The sequence below is a fragment of the Amphibalanus amphitrite genome, unplaced genomic scaffold (genome assembly GCF_019059575.1).
Source record: "Amphibalanus amphitrite isolate SeventyFive unplaced genomic scaffold, NRLGWU_Aamphi_draft 001731F_arrow, whole genome shotgun sequence".
NCBI classification, from domain to species: domain Eukaryota; kingdom Metazoa; phylum Arthropoda; class Thecostraca; order Balanomorpha; family Balanidae; genus Amphibalanus; species Amphibalanus amphitrite.
The window spans coordinates 31,056-47,999 of NW_024883224.1; the positions used below are offsets into that span (position 1 = coordinate 31,056).

The 16,944-nt window shown below is 45.0% G+C and overlaps 1 protein-coding gene across 1 annotated transcript; it reads right to left on the reverse strand.

Moving 5' to 3' along the window:
* Positions 1–7,167: 7,167 nt before the first annotated feature.
* On the reverse strand, positions 7,168–16,650 carry LOC122374881 (lysosomal aspartic protease-like). Its single transcript, XM_043353926.1, has 10 exons — positions 16,494–16,650; positions 13,988–14,399; positions 13,457–13,577; positions 13,035–13,158; positions 12,241–12,359; positions 11,343–11,542; positions 10,698–10,842; positions 10,131–10,265; positions 7,867–7,959; positions 7,168–7,462 (listed from the first exon to the last, which is right to left on the reverse strand). Exons 2-10 carry the CDS (start codon positions 14,044–14,046, stop codon positions 7,307–7,309), a joined length of 1,152 nt encoding a protein of 383 aa, XP_043209861.1. The 5' UTR covers positions 14,047–14,399; positions 16,494–16,650; the 3' UTR covers positions 7,168–7,306.
* Positions 16,651–16,944: the final 294 nt, after the last annotated feature.

The following is a 16,944-nucleotide window of genomic DNA, read 5'->3' on the forward strand; positions in this document are numbered from 1 at the left end:
CCACCCCCCAGGTAGTCTTTCTGCTCTGCACTTAACATTTTTAGAGCTAGAAGGCTGATTTTTGGTATAGCTGCTTCTCTATTCTTTCTGGATGTCCACTGAAAATTTCAAGTTTCTGTGATTTTGGGTTTTGGAGATATGACCTTGTTTGTCAGGTCATGTCATGACCCAAATGGCCAATTCTCAACATCTTGCGTTTGCCATGGGCCTTGTGAGCTTTCGACACCTTGATTTCGGCCTTTTTTGCCAGTCTTACCTCCCACCTATCATGGAACATGTTGTTCGACGATGTACAGGGGTCAAGGTCAGGGTCAAGGTCAACCTAGGTCATCTAAGATAATTGCGTTTTTGGCAAGCTGAATTTACTTTTTGTGAAGTTTTTTTGACTGCATTTTTGGAAAAAGCTTCTCAGATCATGATTTCATGTAATATGGACACAAAAACAATCGGTGCACACATCAGTATACACACAGACACACACAGACATACAAACACATATAACTGACCTTGACCTAACTTGACCTGAAATGACCTCAGCAGCAAAAATCTGGTCGGGTAGTGTGACAAAGAGGTTCTAGCTGGCATGGCACCAGAAAACGGCATCGTCATCGGTATATGATAAGCAGCGCACTTGATATCCAACGGTGACCCAAAACAGCAACATTTTTTAGTTTGACCTGACCTGGAAGGTCAATGACTGACTTGAGAAGGTAAAATCGGGTATCATTGGATTCGTCTCTTCCCAAAGAATCTTTTTGGTCTTTACCGCTAAGCTCTATCTCCAACAGGAACGAAACGGCGCGGGGGGGGGGGGTGGCAACCACCCCCCCACCCCCCATGTGCGTTCTAGGATGGGAAAATGGCATGTGCGGGCGAGGGTTAACACCAGACCAAAGTTAATATGACAAGTCGCGGCACTCCCTGCTAAGAGTAAGGGAAAAAAACAAAAGAAAGCAAATAGCTGTGGAGTGAGCATGCTGTTAATATGTTAACATAAGAGAAGCAAAGTGGTCACAACTGCAAACAGTTAGTGACTGCCCTCCTACACTCCTGGAACGCCCACAGATATACACTCATACAGGGTAATGTTAGTGGGAGGAAGGTGATAGAGGGGGAGCAGTCATACAAATAAAGTGGATGGTTGAAGGTGATCTTTCTGGTCAAATTCGAGCAGGATCAGTTACTGAACCCCTGCAGGGCCGTCCAACTAAGCAAGGCTTGTTGTCGGACAGCCCACAGAGGCCAGTTCCGAGGTGACAAGTGTAGAAATAAAATTTAATTAAAATAAATAAGACAACATAACACAATCGGGAGGTAATGTCCAGAAACGCCAAGAACGAAAGACAAAATGTAAAATGTAAAATAAAAATAAAAATAAGATAAATTTAATCACAATCTAATTAAGTTTAAATCAAATTAAAAAGGAAAGAAAGAAAGAAATCAGAAATAGGAGGTAATGGGTATTATTGTCACTTGCACGGGCCGATCACTAGGCGATTACCGTCATTTAGCAGGCCGGCTCAAACTCTGTATTGCCCTCAAAATAAAAGCTGTCGGGCCAATAATGGTCATTATCCGCCCGACAGGTCATTAGCGCCCGACAGCTCAAATATGTTCAAATATATATTCTCATATGAATACCACAAATTATTTTAATGAAAATTGCGGTTATTGCAACTGAAAGAAGTAGGCGGTTCTGTACAAACAGTTTTTGATTTATATTTTATTTACAATACTTGTCATAGACCGATGCACGACCGATTGCACATTTGATGCGTTTTCGCTATGTAATCGTACGGCGTACCTATCCTTACGCGTGAAAGTTCACATTGATAACGCAAGACCCGTTGAACGTTGCATTCGGGAGCAGTGACGACAGAGCTGTTCTCGCCGTTACCAGTTGCTGGCTTTGACGGACTTCCGATGGGTCAGGCACCCGATGTTCCTGTTCGTTCATGTTCAACCAGTCATCCACTTCCATCCCACCGATGGTCAGATTAAAGTTGGGCTTTTCTTCGCACAACCGTCGTGAGGTAGCAGGCCCTCCGTTCTGTATCACCGTGGCGCTGCACCCTGGGACTACACTTGCGGCTGTGTCGGACTGCCTGGTCATCGTTTGTGCCAATATCTCAGAGCAACGCCTTTTTTGAGGAACTGACATGTCGTCAATGTAATGTGAAAGGCTTGCGGTCCTTTTGTGTTTTGTTACTTTAACGATATCTTCAGCTGCCACTCCAGCTTGATGCAATGTCGTGACGGTGGTGGCACGAACGCTATGACATGTATAGCGTTGTGATAGCTTAGCGCTATCAGCTATCCTCTGCATGATTGTTGACAGGCTGTTCTTCCCCATTGCTTCGTTTCTGAACCAACATTCATCTTGCGTCCATGCTCTCTTTGGTGTTTGGAACAGCCTATCACTATTATGATTGATCTTTTGCTGGTACATCTTGAAAACTTCTACACCAGGCCCGTACATCCTCTGATCAGAAAAGTCTACATCTCCCTGCTTGCTTCCACCCTGATGGTTTTTTGTTGCTTCAGTTTTCGAAATAGTGACATATTCCTTTCCGTCTGGGTCTTCTCTGATGACGAAATGATCTTTCCTCATCTGAGCCCAACCTTCTCGACCTCTTCTCCCGAAGAAAAAGCAGAGATAGAACCATGTAGCCTGCAGGAGGATGGTTGGATTTGACGCGAAATCCGAGAGGTAGTCACCCAAGCGCTTCATATCGTCCTCTGTGATAGCAGCCTTATGCTGAGGCTTGGGGTTGCCTGCCTTTACGTACAGTTTGCAGCGAGCGTCAAAAATGCTGTTTGCTGCAATAAACTCTCTATCGGTTATGATGTTGATCGGTCTGCTATGTGGAGCGCTGGTCAGGCAGCGATGGATGGCCGCACGAATGCAGGTCAGTGTACTGGGCGTTAGAGTTTCCCCCGCTTTCTTCGCCTTCACTTCAGCGTAGAACCTTCTTAGTAAACTACACAGTTCTTCATGAGTAACTGTTCCAAAATCGCATGCATGGTCTCTCAATGCAAGCCATTCAATAAATTTCTTCATCCCATACTGAGTGGCCTTCGATGTGTTGTCAGGTACAACACTTCTTTCCAGCTCTATTAATTCACGCTCCGTTTTTTCGCTATCCATCTGGCGTTTCCACGCGCAAAGGAGACAGAGCTATTATTACCTCAGAAGCTAAACCGAAAATGATGCACCCTTGGATGCACCGTTCGCTCTGACCTGCCTTATATACTCTAGTCGTGAGTGCTCGCCCTAAATTCCCGAAAAGTCACGTGCTTAACAATAACCAGTATTTTACATTCTCGCGCACTACGAACTTGCTGACCGACCTCCAGAAGATTTGACTACAGCAAGCTATTGAGAAAATGGTTAATTATGAACTAGATAAGTGACAATAATACAAATAACGTGACTTTTGTCGGGCGATAAGGCTGCTATCACAGAGGACGATATGAAGCGCTTGGGTGACTACCTCTCGGATTTCGCGTCAAATCCAACCATCCTCCTGCAGGCTACATGGTTCTATCTCTGCTTTTTCTTCGGGAGAAGAGGTCGAGAAGGTTGGGCTCAGATGAGGAAAGATCATTTCGTCATCAGAGAAGACCCAGACGGAAAGGAATATGTCACTATTTCGAAAACTGAAGCAACAAAAAACCATCAGGGTGGAAGCAAGCAGGGAGATGTAGACTTTTCTGATCAGAGGATGTACGGGCCTGGTGTAGAAGTTTTCAAGATGTACCAGCAAAAGATCAATCATAATAGTGATAGGCTGTTCCAAACACCAAAGAGAGCATGGACGCAAGATGAATGTTGGTTCAGAAACGAAGCAATGGGGAAGAACAGCCTGTCAACAATCATGCAGAGGATAGCTGATAGCGCTAAGCTATCACAACGCTATACATGTCATAGCGTTCGTGCCACCACCGTCACGACATTGCATCAAGCTGGAGTGGCAGCTGAAGATATCGTTAAAGTAACAAAACACAAAAGGACCGCAAGCCTTTCACATTACATTGACGACATGTCAGTTCCTCAAAAAAGGCGTTGCTCTGAGATATTGGCACAAACGATGACCAGGCAGTCCGACACAGCCGCAAGTGTAGTCCCAGGGTGCAGCGCCACGGTGATACAGAACGGAGGGCCTGCTACCTCACGACGGTTGTGCGAAGAAAAGCCCAACTTTAATCTGACCATCGGTGGGATGGAAGTGGATGACTGGTTGAACATGAACGAACAGGAACATCGGGTGCCTGACCCATCGGAAGTCCGTCAAAGCCAGCAACTGGTAACGGCGAGAACAGCTCTGTCGTCACTGCTCCCGAATGCAACGTTCAACGGGTCTTGCGTTATCAATGTGAACTTTCACGCGTAAGGATAGGTACGCCGTACGATTACATAGCGAAAACGCATCAAATGTGCAATCGGTCGTGCATCGGTCTATGACAAGTATTGTAAATAAAATATAAATCAAAAACTGTTTGTACAGAACCGCCTACTTCTTTCAGTTGCAATAACCGCAATTTTCATTAAAATAATTTGTGGTATTCATATGAGAATATATATTTGAACATATTTGAGCTGTCGGGCGCTAATGACCTGTCGGGCGGATAATGACCATTATTGGCCCGACAGCTTTTATTTTGAGGGCAATACAGAGTTTGAGCCGCCCTCCTAAATGACGGTAATCGCCTAGTGATCGGCCCGTGCAAGTGACAATAATTATTCTTACAGCACGTTTCTGAAGTTTGTCTAATTCATTTAAACTAGTTGGGTATGTATTTGTGTAAATGAAGCAGCAGTAGTTAATATAACTAAGGAAAAGAGAATGATACAGTACCAAAAGGTGTTTTGTGCCCAAAAGATATTTGAGCCTATTCATTATTCCGATATTTCTCGATAATATTATTTGGAGTTTAGCTATGTGTGTTTTCCACTTAAAGGAAGACTGCCACCTTCAAAAAGTTTTCTCAGATCGGCCTATGATTTATTCCCTGCAGGGCTGCGGAGTCGGAGTCGGAGTCGGAGTCGGAGTCGGTCGGAGTCGACAGTTGTGACCGGAGTCGGAGTCGGAGTCGGAGTCGATTTTAGAAACCCGAGCCGGAGTCGGAGTCGGAGTCACCGAAAATCTGTCGACTCCGCAGTCTTGGTAGGTCTGCGGAGTCGGAGTCGGGAGTTGGAGTCGGTCGGAGTCGACAATTCTGCCCGGAGTCGGAGTCGGAGTCGGAGCTGGTTTTTGAAAGCCGGAGTCGGAGTCGGAGTCGGAGTCGCCGAAAATCCATCGACTCCGCAGCCCTGATTCCCTGGACAAAACAAAATTTTAGAATTCACCTGACAAAGTATCATCACGTGAATCGCGAAAAAAATATCGATTATCATACAATTATCAATCGGTTAATGTCTAGCGACAATGTTTACACATCACTAGACTTCAAGGTCATAAGATTATTACATTTTATTTGAAAAAGTAAGGTATTTTATGATTTACTAATATATGATTTCATAAGAAATTGGCCATGTTTAATTTGTTTTGCATTTAACTTCGTAAAACATTTAAAAATCATGGCTTTATTTGGATTGGGTCTGGCCCATGTTAAACCCCATTTCCCACACTTTTTTGAAAAAATGAACTACTGAATATATAAGTTTAACTTTTATTTTGACACTCCAAAATTCTTCTCTGATCTCGAAACAATCAAAGTTTTGACATATATTTGCCAAAAGATAAGAAAATTCATGTTTCAAAGTTATCGATAAACAGTAGAGATGTCGGTTTTCTTGGACTAAAAAAATGGCATCAAACTGAACTTTGGTCTCCGATTTCTCGCAAACGGGTTCGAATTTCGGAAAACCGACTTCAGTCTGGGACATAGGTGGCTCAGCTCTAGTGAAAACCGTTTTGTGAAAAAAAAGGTGGCAGTCTACCTTTAAGGTCATCATCAATAAATACACCAAGGTACTTAACAGTGTTTGCACGAGTAATTTTAGCACCATCAATTTGAATTCTTAGTTCACAGTTTGTTGGTTGATTACCATATAGCTGATAGTACGTTTTATCAGCATTGAGGGACAACTCAATGTCCATGCTCGGGTTCTCGGTATACAGCTAAGCGGTGAAATACGAATGCTCTCTCGGGATATTATGAACTATCCAATACTCATATTGCGCATACCTACTCCTTGATACGGTGAACTATTGTGAAGTTCTGGGGTACGGCAAAACTCAGGCGTATGGCTCAAGGGATACGGTAAAACGCAGGCAGAGCACAAGGACTTAGGATACGGTAAAAAGACTTATTCTTAGGATACGTTTGTTGACTATTTTTAATGTTTCCATATGTAATGTAACCATTAAAAGTCAGCTTCTTTAATTTGATGCCACTTAAAATAAGTTTCATTCACAAATATTCATATCATGATATTTATTACAAAAAAACCTGGTCCTTATAAAAAATTGTTAAAGTGTGTGTCGGGGGGGGGGGGGGGGGGTTACAATGCCAAATGGCGTTGTTAAGTTCTTGTGTACTGGTGATAGCAGCAATTTTGCAATCTACCATACCATTTTTAATATACGGAGTGTATTTACTATTTATCTACCAAGTTGGAATTCTGATGAATATCAAGGGATTTTTTTTTCCACAAAATGTCAGCGAAGGAACACTAAATTTTCTTGATTCCATGTCTGTAATAGTGCTGAAGGTCATGAGTTTTATCAGCATCTACATTACTAAAGACGGCGCATAAACGGGCTTTTGGAGGTTGGAAGACAACGCAACTACATCTAATGGATCGTTATCATTTACATCGCTTAAGATGGCGGATACACTTTTTTTGTTGGGAGACGGCATGTGTCTGACTTATAAGAGCTAAGCCCCATCAACTAGCAGTAGCTGATTAGATATTTCGATATCTTCACTATATGTTTTGGGAGTTTTGAAGAGAGCGACGGGCTCCAACGAAGAGGGAGGACTGGTGTCCCATATTTTTACTTACTTTGGTGGAGTAATTATTGCGCAAAAGCTTCAGAAGGCTTGGAAGTAGCGTGCAGTTTTTTTTGTTTTTTTATTCGAATATGATCAAATAAAATCTTTTTAAAGTAAAGAGTGAAGGATGCATACTATTCACATGCCAACTCCCAGAGCAAACACTTTTCCTTCTTACATTGTATTTCTGTGCAATATTGCACAGCACATTCCTTTCCAACACTTCCGCTTCCTTCGCCGTCAACTGTTGTATGACATCAATTCACAGCACGGTACATTTGTGACCAGCTGCGCCACATTCATCTCAGGCGGAGTCGGCGAATCCGACGCGGTCGTTGCCGAGGTCGAAGACGGTGTAGTATTTGCCCATGAAGACGTCACCCAGGATCCAGAGCGGGTTGCCGGGGATGTCGATGCCCATGAATCCAGAGATGCACTGGGTCTGACCGTCCTGCGTGTTCTGCGAACGAACGACAGGATACTGCTTTAGAGCAAGAAGATCCAGTGAGAAGGATTTTCATGTGGGCAGCTTGAGAACTGAAGAATACTTAACTTGTTTGAAGCATCTATCCTGATCATATATTGTGATTAAAATTGAAGCTTCAGAAAGTGATTAAATTATGAACAACATTCCAGCGTCTTGTTTACGATAATTAGATGAATATTTCCCTTAGCACAACAGCAACACTATGAACAGTAAATCACTTTAACGACCTCAATTACTGGATCACACCTAAATCTCGGTTAATATAAATATAACAGAAAATATATCTAAAAACTCAAAGATAAACACCTGAGTTACAGTGTGAAAGCTCAACTAGGCGTGGTACGCATAGTTTCTTGTTTCGAGTTTCGTGTTCTTACCTGGATGACGTAGTCCTCTGCCTCGAGGACGTACTGCTTGCCGGCCAGGGTGAAGGTAACGGCCGGCATGGTCGGGATGTCGGAGCAGATCACCTGAGGAGGGAGGGTCGTGTGGTTAGGGAGAGGGAGAGAGAGAGAGAGAGAGAGAGAGAGAGAGAGAGAGAGAGAGAGAGAGAGAGAGAGAGAGAGAGAGAGAGAGAGAGAGAGAGAGAACAAACAGACAAACAGACAGAACAGACAGGTAGACAGACAGACAGACAGACAGAGATAAGGAACGAAAGCATGCTGAATTTGATTAATAAAACCAGTAAAACGCCTTTTGGGCGACCAACGGAGCGAGCGAGAGGATGGGCCTTGCACGTGCGAAATTGCGAGGGGGTACCTCCAACTAACTTGTGCACTGCACCCTACTAACCGGTCTTTAGCGATGTGCCAAATTTCAGCGCAATCGGCCTAGCCGTTCTCGAGATCTGGAAGCGGCACACTGCACGTGCGCACGTGCAAGCGGGGTCCAAACTGACTTTTGCACGGCACCCTACTAACTGGTCCCCAACCGTGTACCAAATTTGAGCGCAATCGGCCCAGCCGTTCTCGAGATCTGGGAGCGCCCCCTGCACGTGCGCACGTGCTGTAGCACCCCAACCTTAACACGCGCACTGCAGCGGGTCTGAGCCGAACACGAACTGCAGGGGGGGGTTGAAAACAACCCCCCCTGAGATCTCGAAAACGGCGCAACGTAGCGACAAGCGGTAAACGGCGTTGGATAGGTTAAGATGAGATCGACAAGAAATACTAAGATCATTTTTGGGTCAGGTAAAAAACGAGGTCCCCAGAGGTCACCGAAGACAAAATGTTACGATTTTCACAACAGGAATTTCGCGGTAGTTTTTCTTGAATAACTTGTCTTGCACACAAGACAGAGGATCGATTCGAACGCCATCGTTCTTAGCTCGTCAAGGCGCATCGAATGATATATAATATGACCTCGAAAGGTCAAGTTGAAAATTTGACCTCAGGTCAAGGTCATGACCTGACCGAAATAGGTCATGTTGCATATCATTCGATCCGCATTGACGAGAAAAACACGATAAACGTCGAACGGAGTCTCTATCTCTACTCAATCTCAAGTTATTGAAGAAAAACCGCTGGTGACCTCAGGTGACCTAAGATGACCTGGAGATCACCTTCCAAAGGTCATAAGTGATATGTTTCGGTGAAATCACCAACAGGGACCTGTAATACTATGATCCTGAGCGTATTGAAGTCATAGGATGGCATTCAGAGTAAGTTGAAATTTCTCCCATTGACTTATAATGGGCCGGTCGCAAAAATGACCTGACCTTAGGTCATCGATATAAAAATTCCGAGATATACAAGTTGTAGCTCGTGATGACTTTACTATTTCCTGTGGGTTTCAAGATCATATCTCAACAACTGTGGGCTTGGTGGGATTCCAAACTTCGAAATTTACGTTTCGAGGTAGGGTCACTTGACCTGACCTGGTGACCTGACCATAGGTCACCTGGGGTCAAAATTTTTACTCAAGGTGTGCAAAAGTTGTGAGAACAGGTATGCAAAATTTGGCGGCGCTACGCGCCGCCGTTTTCTCGCAATTTGCGAAAAACCACAGGGGGGGGGGTTGAAAACAACCCCCCCTGCAGTGCGCGTGTTAACACATGCAGATGAATTATCTGATGGAGACCTAACTGTGTACCGAGTTTCAATTCAATCGGCCCAACCGTTGTGCCGTTATTGAGGTTGCAATTTTGGGGGTTCTTAAAAAATGTCCAACTTTACCACGCGCCACGTGCGGTGGTTGGCAAGAACGCATGGTGGCCATCACACCACAGAACTTTTACGTCCAAGTGACGTTCAGTAAAGAAGACCGCTTGTCAATCGGATGTCCCGTTCCTAAGATATTAGCTTTTGAAGAGCGTCCCCACGGCCGGCCGGCCGGCCGGCCGGCCGGCCGCTCATACTCAAGATTTTCCCTTAATTCAGTATGAGACTCCGCTCGCTTCGCTCGCTCCGTAATAAGTGATTTCCAAAGTCTCCGAGTTAACTTTCCTTACACTCAAGTCATGATTGAAATGCATATTATGGCGTTATTTCAATTCCCTCTTTGCCAGCTACCGCCTCTTTAGGTCTAAACTTAAACAGCCAGTCCTAGCTGGTAAGGAAATGACCAATGACTCTGAACTCAGCGGTAACCCCGGTGACCTGAATAACCCCACGTGACCCCCACGTGACCCCGGCAGTCTCACCAGCCACTCTCCAGTGAGGGGCACGTGGATGGCACCGATGGCACGGTTGATAGTCCGCGCGTCCTCAGAAGGCAGAGCGATGAGAGAGGTGCCAGAGTCGGCGATAGCCTCGCAGCCGCCGCTGCAGATCTCACTCTGACGACAGAACGTGAGATGGGTCAGACTGGGTCAGGTGGGGTCAGGTCAGGTCGATTCAGCTCGGGTCAGGTCAGGTAAGGTGGGATGAAGTCAGGGCGGGTGAAACTATGTAGGTTGGATCGGGTCGGGTCAGTTCACGGTGGAGCAAATCAGATTGTGTCAGAATATATGGTTGCACTACAAAGTCGGTCTCAACTCTCAACAAGTCAACAGTATAATGCGTGAAAAGAGCACGTACCAACATAGACACGAAACAGACCAAATAAAGTAGTTGACTGGCGCTACGTCGGTGAAAGCATCAACTCTTTCTTATATAAATGTTAATTCAAAATAAAAAAGAACAAAAATACACGAACAATTATCCGCATTCAAAAGGTAGCACGTTCCAATGACGTCATCAAAACCATTCAGTGACGTCACGCGGCGTACCTCGGCGCCGGGAACGCTGACTCCGTCCATACTGAACTGCCAGTAGCCCTTACGGCTGACGGGCACATAGGAGAACTCGCCGGTGTAGTAGTTGGGGTCAGTACCTCCGAAGGTCAGCTCACCGCCCAGCTCCGCCTCAGGGTCACTGCGGGTCAGAGGTCAGAGGTCAGCATTGAGCAGCATTGGAGGTTATTGGTCAAAGGTCATATTCAGAGGTCATTGTCGGTGGTGGGGTGGCACTGCTGTGTACTCGGAAGTCGGAGGCTACTCTGGTCATAGCTGCGATTCACCGAACGATAATTGTTGAAGATTAGTGATGAACACGGGGAAAAAAATAATTCACTACCTATAGGATGTCCCAGAGGCCCAACATCTCTCATACAAAATCTACCTGCGATGCCTATCTCAACTGATGCTCCCTCCAAACCAGCCATAACAATAATCACAACAATATCCTTGAATTCGATGTACGTTTTTTCGGCTACTAGTCGTCAATTGTTTTCGTTTCCGAAAACAATAAACGACTAGTAGCCGAAAAAAACGTACATCGAATTATAATGTCTAGTCGTAAAACCTTGAAATAAAGCAATATCCAAGAAGTCTACATAGAAGCCACAGACAATATATCCCGACGTCCCCACTCACCGGTTCAGGTAGAACGCGAACACCGGCTCTTCGACCAGTCCCTGGCTGACCATGTTGTAGAACGGCGGCACCACGCCGTTGACGGCAATGGTGTCGTAGCCCAGGCCGAGAATGCCGTCGAACTTGCCGGCTACGAAGGCAAGGCCGGGCTCCGAGGTAGCTTCGGCAAACGTCTGGTCGATGATGGCCAGGCCGGCTACCTAGAGGGGGGGGAGGAGGGAAAGGTGAGAGAGGTGACCTCAGGGAGAAAGAAAGAGCCAGAGAGGTGACCTGGGAAATGATGAGAGGTATGAAGATGCGGCTAGAAAAGGAGCTGTTATTGGTGATGAGTAGTGTAGCACCCCAATCGGTATGAGTCATGGAGAGTAGAGATGTCAATCGGATACCAACTTTTTGGTATACCGATACCAAACCGATACCAACTTGGTATTTGGTATTTCAAGGCTAATACATTTGGTAATTTGTTGGTATTGTGAATCGTCGCTAATGTAAAAGAAGCTCTGAATTCGGTAAAAAGTTGGTATTTCCCTCAGTTTCTGAAGTTGCTTTGGTTTTGGCATTTTTGGTATTTTCCTATGGTTATTGACGGTATTTGGTTTGGTATCGGTATCACGATTTTCTGTAACTGACATCACTAATGGAGAGCTTAGCAGAACGTCATATCTCATTTTCACCCTTTTTCCTCCCTCGCTTATCACTCACATCTCATCCGTTGTCCTTTCATGTCAGTCTGAACTCAAATCAACCTATACCTAATCTCAGTTGACATCACATTTTTGCCAGCTTGAAGTCTCTCACACTTTCCCTCTCCCTGCTAGATCCTCTAACCTCTCTCACGCATTCCTCTATAACCTCTCTCACGCATTCCCCTATTATAACATTATTCTTCGTTACTCACGGTGACGGTATCGATAGACTGGTAGCCCGAGAGAGCTCCAGATCCGTACTGAATAGAGAACTCTGTGCCGTCCTCCTTGTACGTAGACGACTTGGAAGCGTCGTACTTGTTGTGGACGCCTGTGGACAGATGTGGAAAAGACAGTCAGAACTCAGAAGTTGAGAAGAGTAACTTATGGACGTCTGTGGGTAGTATTTAACTGTAAATAAAAAGTAATCTTTTGAAGAGTCATAACCTTGGTCATGCCTACATTTTGTGGCCGTATATGGCAGTCAGTTGAAAAGGAAGTCGGATAATGTTAGCTTATACTGGAGAGGTTACCACTGTGGATGTCCGTGGAAAGAATGGAAGTGATGTGGTAGCAGTGGAACTCTGAAGACGAACGTCTGACCCGGAGACAAACATGCCTTTAGAATGTCGAGGCAGACGCAATCAGACTTCAGACGTCTTGGTATACTGTGCCGGATGCTCGCGAGTACGGCGGCACAGCCTACATTCCTCACACTCTCCCGCACAAAAGATAGTTTCCTTCCGGTAACCGGTGCTAAATAATTAAAAATGTTTCGTTTTTGACGCATATAAAAAAAACATATTGCGATGTGTTTCTCAGGAAATGCATACAAATTACAAGAAAAATATGCCGAATCCCCGAAAAAAAATCATTAATTTAGGTCTGTCCAATCAAGCTACTGAAGGATGGTGAGCAAAGCCCAAACCTCATTTATGTAAACTCATGAATCATTTACCTGAATGATCCCCCAGAACGAATACAAATACACAAATACAACACTCACGGCAGGCGACGTCGAGGATCTTGCAGTGGATGGAGGGCACCCACAGGTTGGAGGAGCCCGTGTCGAAGATGACCGTGAAGGTCTGACCAGGGGTACCGATATCGATCGGGCCATAGTACTGGGCCTGAGAAAAAGAAAAAAAAATGGTGTTACAGCTAGTTCAGATGGCAGATTTGAGTGAGCATTGATCAGTATTCTCTAAATAGAGACATTTTGTGTGTGGCAAGGTGTTGTGCTATTCAATCTCGAGTTATTTATTATCCATTACGTTATTATTTTTAAAAAGCATTACATATAATCACGGCATCACTCTGACCATAGGGACCCTTGATTATAACCTTTAACAAATCTGAAATATTCGGGCCTGTATCATCCCTACGCCACCGAAAACTACGCTTAGTTCAACGGATGCCATCACTTACATCCATGTAGTTCTTGAGATCCTCATCAGTGCCGTTGCCCAGGGCCTTGTACTTCCTGTTCAGGCCGGCATTCGTGGCCCTGATCAGGTTCCTCGGCTTCTCGTGCTTCTTCAGAGGCACCCTGGAGAGTGTTGTGGAAGTGGTTAGACGGCTGTTAAACTGTGTGACTGTTGCATGTCTGTTATTCAGCTGAGATAGGCATGGAGTGGTTCCCCGGCTAGAGACCTGGTTATTAGGACCACGCAAACTGTGCGGACCTTTTGAAAAGGTTTTATTATAAACACATCCTAAGTTACTTCATCATCGATCTTTTATTTCAATAAATTAATAGCGAAACCACAGCGAAAGCTTCACCTTTTGGTTGCAGTGGTTGAATGTGCTTGTAGAAAATAGAAAAAACCGAATACAGTCACCCACTTGGAGGAGACTTTTGCGTAACATCATTGATACACCGCTCTTCGCAAGCGTCCTTAAATCATGCATTCACCATCCCAAATCCTAACCGTCAAATCTGTCCTTGATCCCACCTACCGGTGAAGAGCCAGGGCCGAGGCCACACAGGCCAGCATCAGCAGACAGAGACGCGCCATGATTGTCACACTGGTCTCGGAGTGAGACCGATGCGGCGCAGTGGTGTGCTTAAATCGGAGCCCGGTATCGCAGCACCAGCTGCTGGCTTCTCAGGGTTCTGCCACACGTCAGGCGGTGGATGTCCCACCCCACCCAGAGGGGAGGCGGCCGCTGCTGCCACCGCTGCCGCTGCAAAGGCAGCTGCCAGCTGCTGCAGCTTTCGTAGCTGCTGTTGCTGCAACTGCCTGCTCGCAGCTTGAATCACCTGCTTCTATTGCTGCTGTCGTCGTTGCTGTCCTTGCTGCTGCTGCCGACGCTTTTCCTGCAACTGCTGCTGGCCGTTTTACTGCTAGTGGTTTTCCACTGTTTGAATCTGGCAATAGTCGGCAATAGTTATATGCACAACCAGAAAGGTTCGATTAAAAAGTATCTTTCATTTCTACCAGTCATACTAGCCTTGAGCCCTCACCGACAAAAAAAAATCGATAATTTGTTAAAGGGCTCATATTTCTGTTGAGTCATAAACACACATCTATCGCTGCTGTTTTGCGCTGCATTTAACGGATTCAGGAAAAAAATGACTGGCCACTAACACCTAACCATTTCAACCTCTGGAGATTGGTTTCCACACTTTACGAGTATTGAAGGGTCTGGCCCTCGACATTCTTCTAAAGGGGCATTTGAACACTTCCTCCTCAATCTCAATTACCTGACCATGTCTAGAGAGATGGCATGCAGCAGGCAACGTTCGAAAGCTCATAAAAAGCCTAAAATATAAAGTCAGTTTGTTTCAGATAATAGTTGGTCGCTAAACTTTGTCAAAAACAGTTTGTTTGTTTGTTGGGGGTTAGGGGCGCGCCGACTGCGGGGTCATTTTGCGCCCATGTCAAACACAGTCTTACATCTTTCAATTATCTCGAATATTAGTTATCCTTATGATTCAAATTCTGAAATATCGTTTGTTAATTGGGGCTTTACGGCGTGCCGACTACTAAGGTCATTTTGCGCCCAGTAACTCTGAAATATCAAAACGCTGAGATTGAAACGTACCCTTTAACCTCAAAGACACATAAGGGCCATCATTCTTCTCTGCAAGGCCATCAGTTTGCAAGAGCACATAGGTGTAACATTCCCATGCACAACATGCACTGCTCATAAAACGCACTTTGTTTTTCGTTCACCGGTTTGCCTATTGTTGAATTCTTACCGCAATGAAGGTAAATGGAAAAGGCGACCTAGTTACGGATCTGCAAACGGTGTCCATCGACCACCATCTGTAATCAAAATATTGTTTCCGAAGGCTCTTGTTTTAAAAAAGCATAAAAATGAAAAATGGACAGCTTATTTGGTAAGTCGAAACATACGCCTCACCACATAGGACTTTTTATCAGACCACTCTGACGAAACGCAGCGCCGTCGTGCGCCACTTCCGTCCCAGCGCTGCAGCTCTCCCCGCCCTAGGTACTCTCACGGAGGCCGTCATCAAATTTCCGTTCCTAGATAGCTGTGTGAGAGGTGTCCGAAATCCCCACGCTATATCACACTGTGGACAGATGATAGTTCCTGCTTGTCATCGTAGCGAGATGGCTGGCAGGACGATTGTGAGGGTCTCGCAGGGCACTGGCATGTTATTTACGTGACTGTTATTTACGTGACTGGTCTTTGTTTGGCTAACATTTAGGCCAAATGGTTGTTACGTAATTAGGGTGTGGTTTTATTATCTATTTCCGCTTGCTTTTTATCGTTGCCCATTTAGCCAGACATGCGCTTGATAACAAGTTCGTTCTGAACGTTTGCCATTTAGCTAGTTTCGAAACCTTAGAAGTGGTTCAAGCCTATAAGGTGCACCTTATCAGCCGAACATCTATATACTAATAATGTGTATGTAACCAAACAAGCTCTCCCTGTTCAAACACACCCAGCTTTTGTATATCTGTCACTATAGTCGGAAAGTACCGGCTGTGGGACGATGCACAAAGGTGTGGCACTGCCACGATTACAGGGCTTCTTTGACATACACTACACAGGGAAGAAATCAAGTGCGCAGCATTGTCCTGAAAAGATGGACAAGTTCAAAGTAATCATCTAATACGTTTCGAGCATGTGAATGACGTGAAAAATAAGTTGGTATGCCGGTTATTTGGTGAATGACGCTGAAAATGAGCTTTGCATGTCGGTTATTTACGTGAGTCCTGTTCGTGCGTGAATCGATTGTGCCCATACACAATACACATGTGCTCCTTCAACACGTATCTCATCGGTATTAATTGCTTCATAGATTTGCGATACAAAGAAGTCAATTTGTCTTTTGATGCATAAAATAGTAACCACAAGCATCAAAGTTAAAAATATTATATGTATAATTTATGACCACCTTATTCAAGCCCGTTTCACATGATAGTCAACGGTGCTTTGTCGACAGCTGTATAATTCGTAGATTACACAAAACATCCTACATTTTACTCACGTCAGCTTCTGAAATCCATCACGGCAGCGTCTGAGCACCTCAGCAGCACCAACACCAGTCGTTTGACCTCCACTCGCGTCGTTACCAGCACCGACTAAGTCGTCGAACACGACGATCGTCGCACACGACCAATGATCACTGTTTGCGTGACGAAAGTGAGTCAGGTGTGACATCGCCCCACCTGAGAACACCTGTGTGGGGTAAGGGGGCAAACAGCCAACAGATGGGAAGCCAGAAACCACAAGTGATGCAGTGCGGTTTGACAGATGAGATTGGAAAGGGATGGGGTGTGTGCTTTGAAGCATGGTGACAGATTAGCATACCGCATCGGAAATAGAACGAAAGAAAATCTTTCTTCAGAAAACATGCATCTGTTTATTTGGTTTCGAAGTTTTCCAGCAGCTATTTTGACATTATTTTTATCTTTGTAGGAATCTTTCAAATTTCTTTG

Bases quoted from the DNA above. Each gene is read 5' to 3' on its own strand.
- LOC122374881 (XM_043353926.1), bottom strand. From the start codon at position 14,046: ATGGCGCGTCTCTGTCTGCTGATGCTGGCCTGTGTGGCCTCGGCCCTG. The intron at 13,578-13,987 runs GTAGGTGGGATC...AACACTCTCCAG, and splicing joins TCGGCCCTGGCTCTTCACCG to GGTGCCTCTGAAGAAGCACG. The intron at 11,543-12,240 runs GTGAGTAACGAA...CCCCCCCTCTAG, and splicing joins AGTCTATCGATACCGTCACC to GTAGCCGGCCTGGCCATCAT.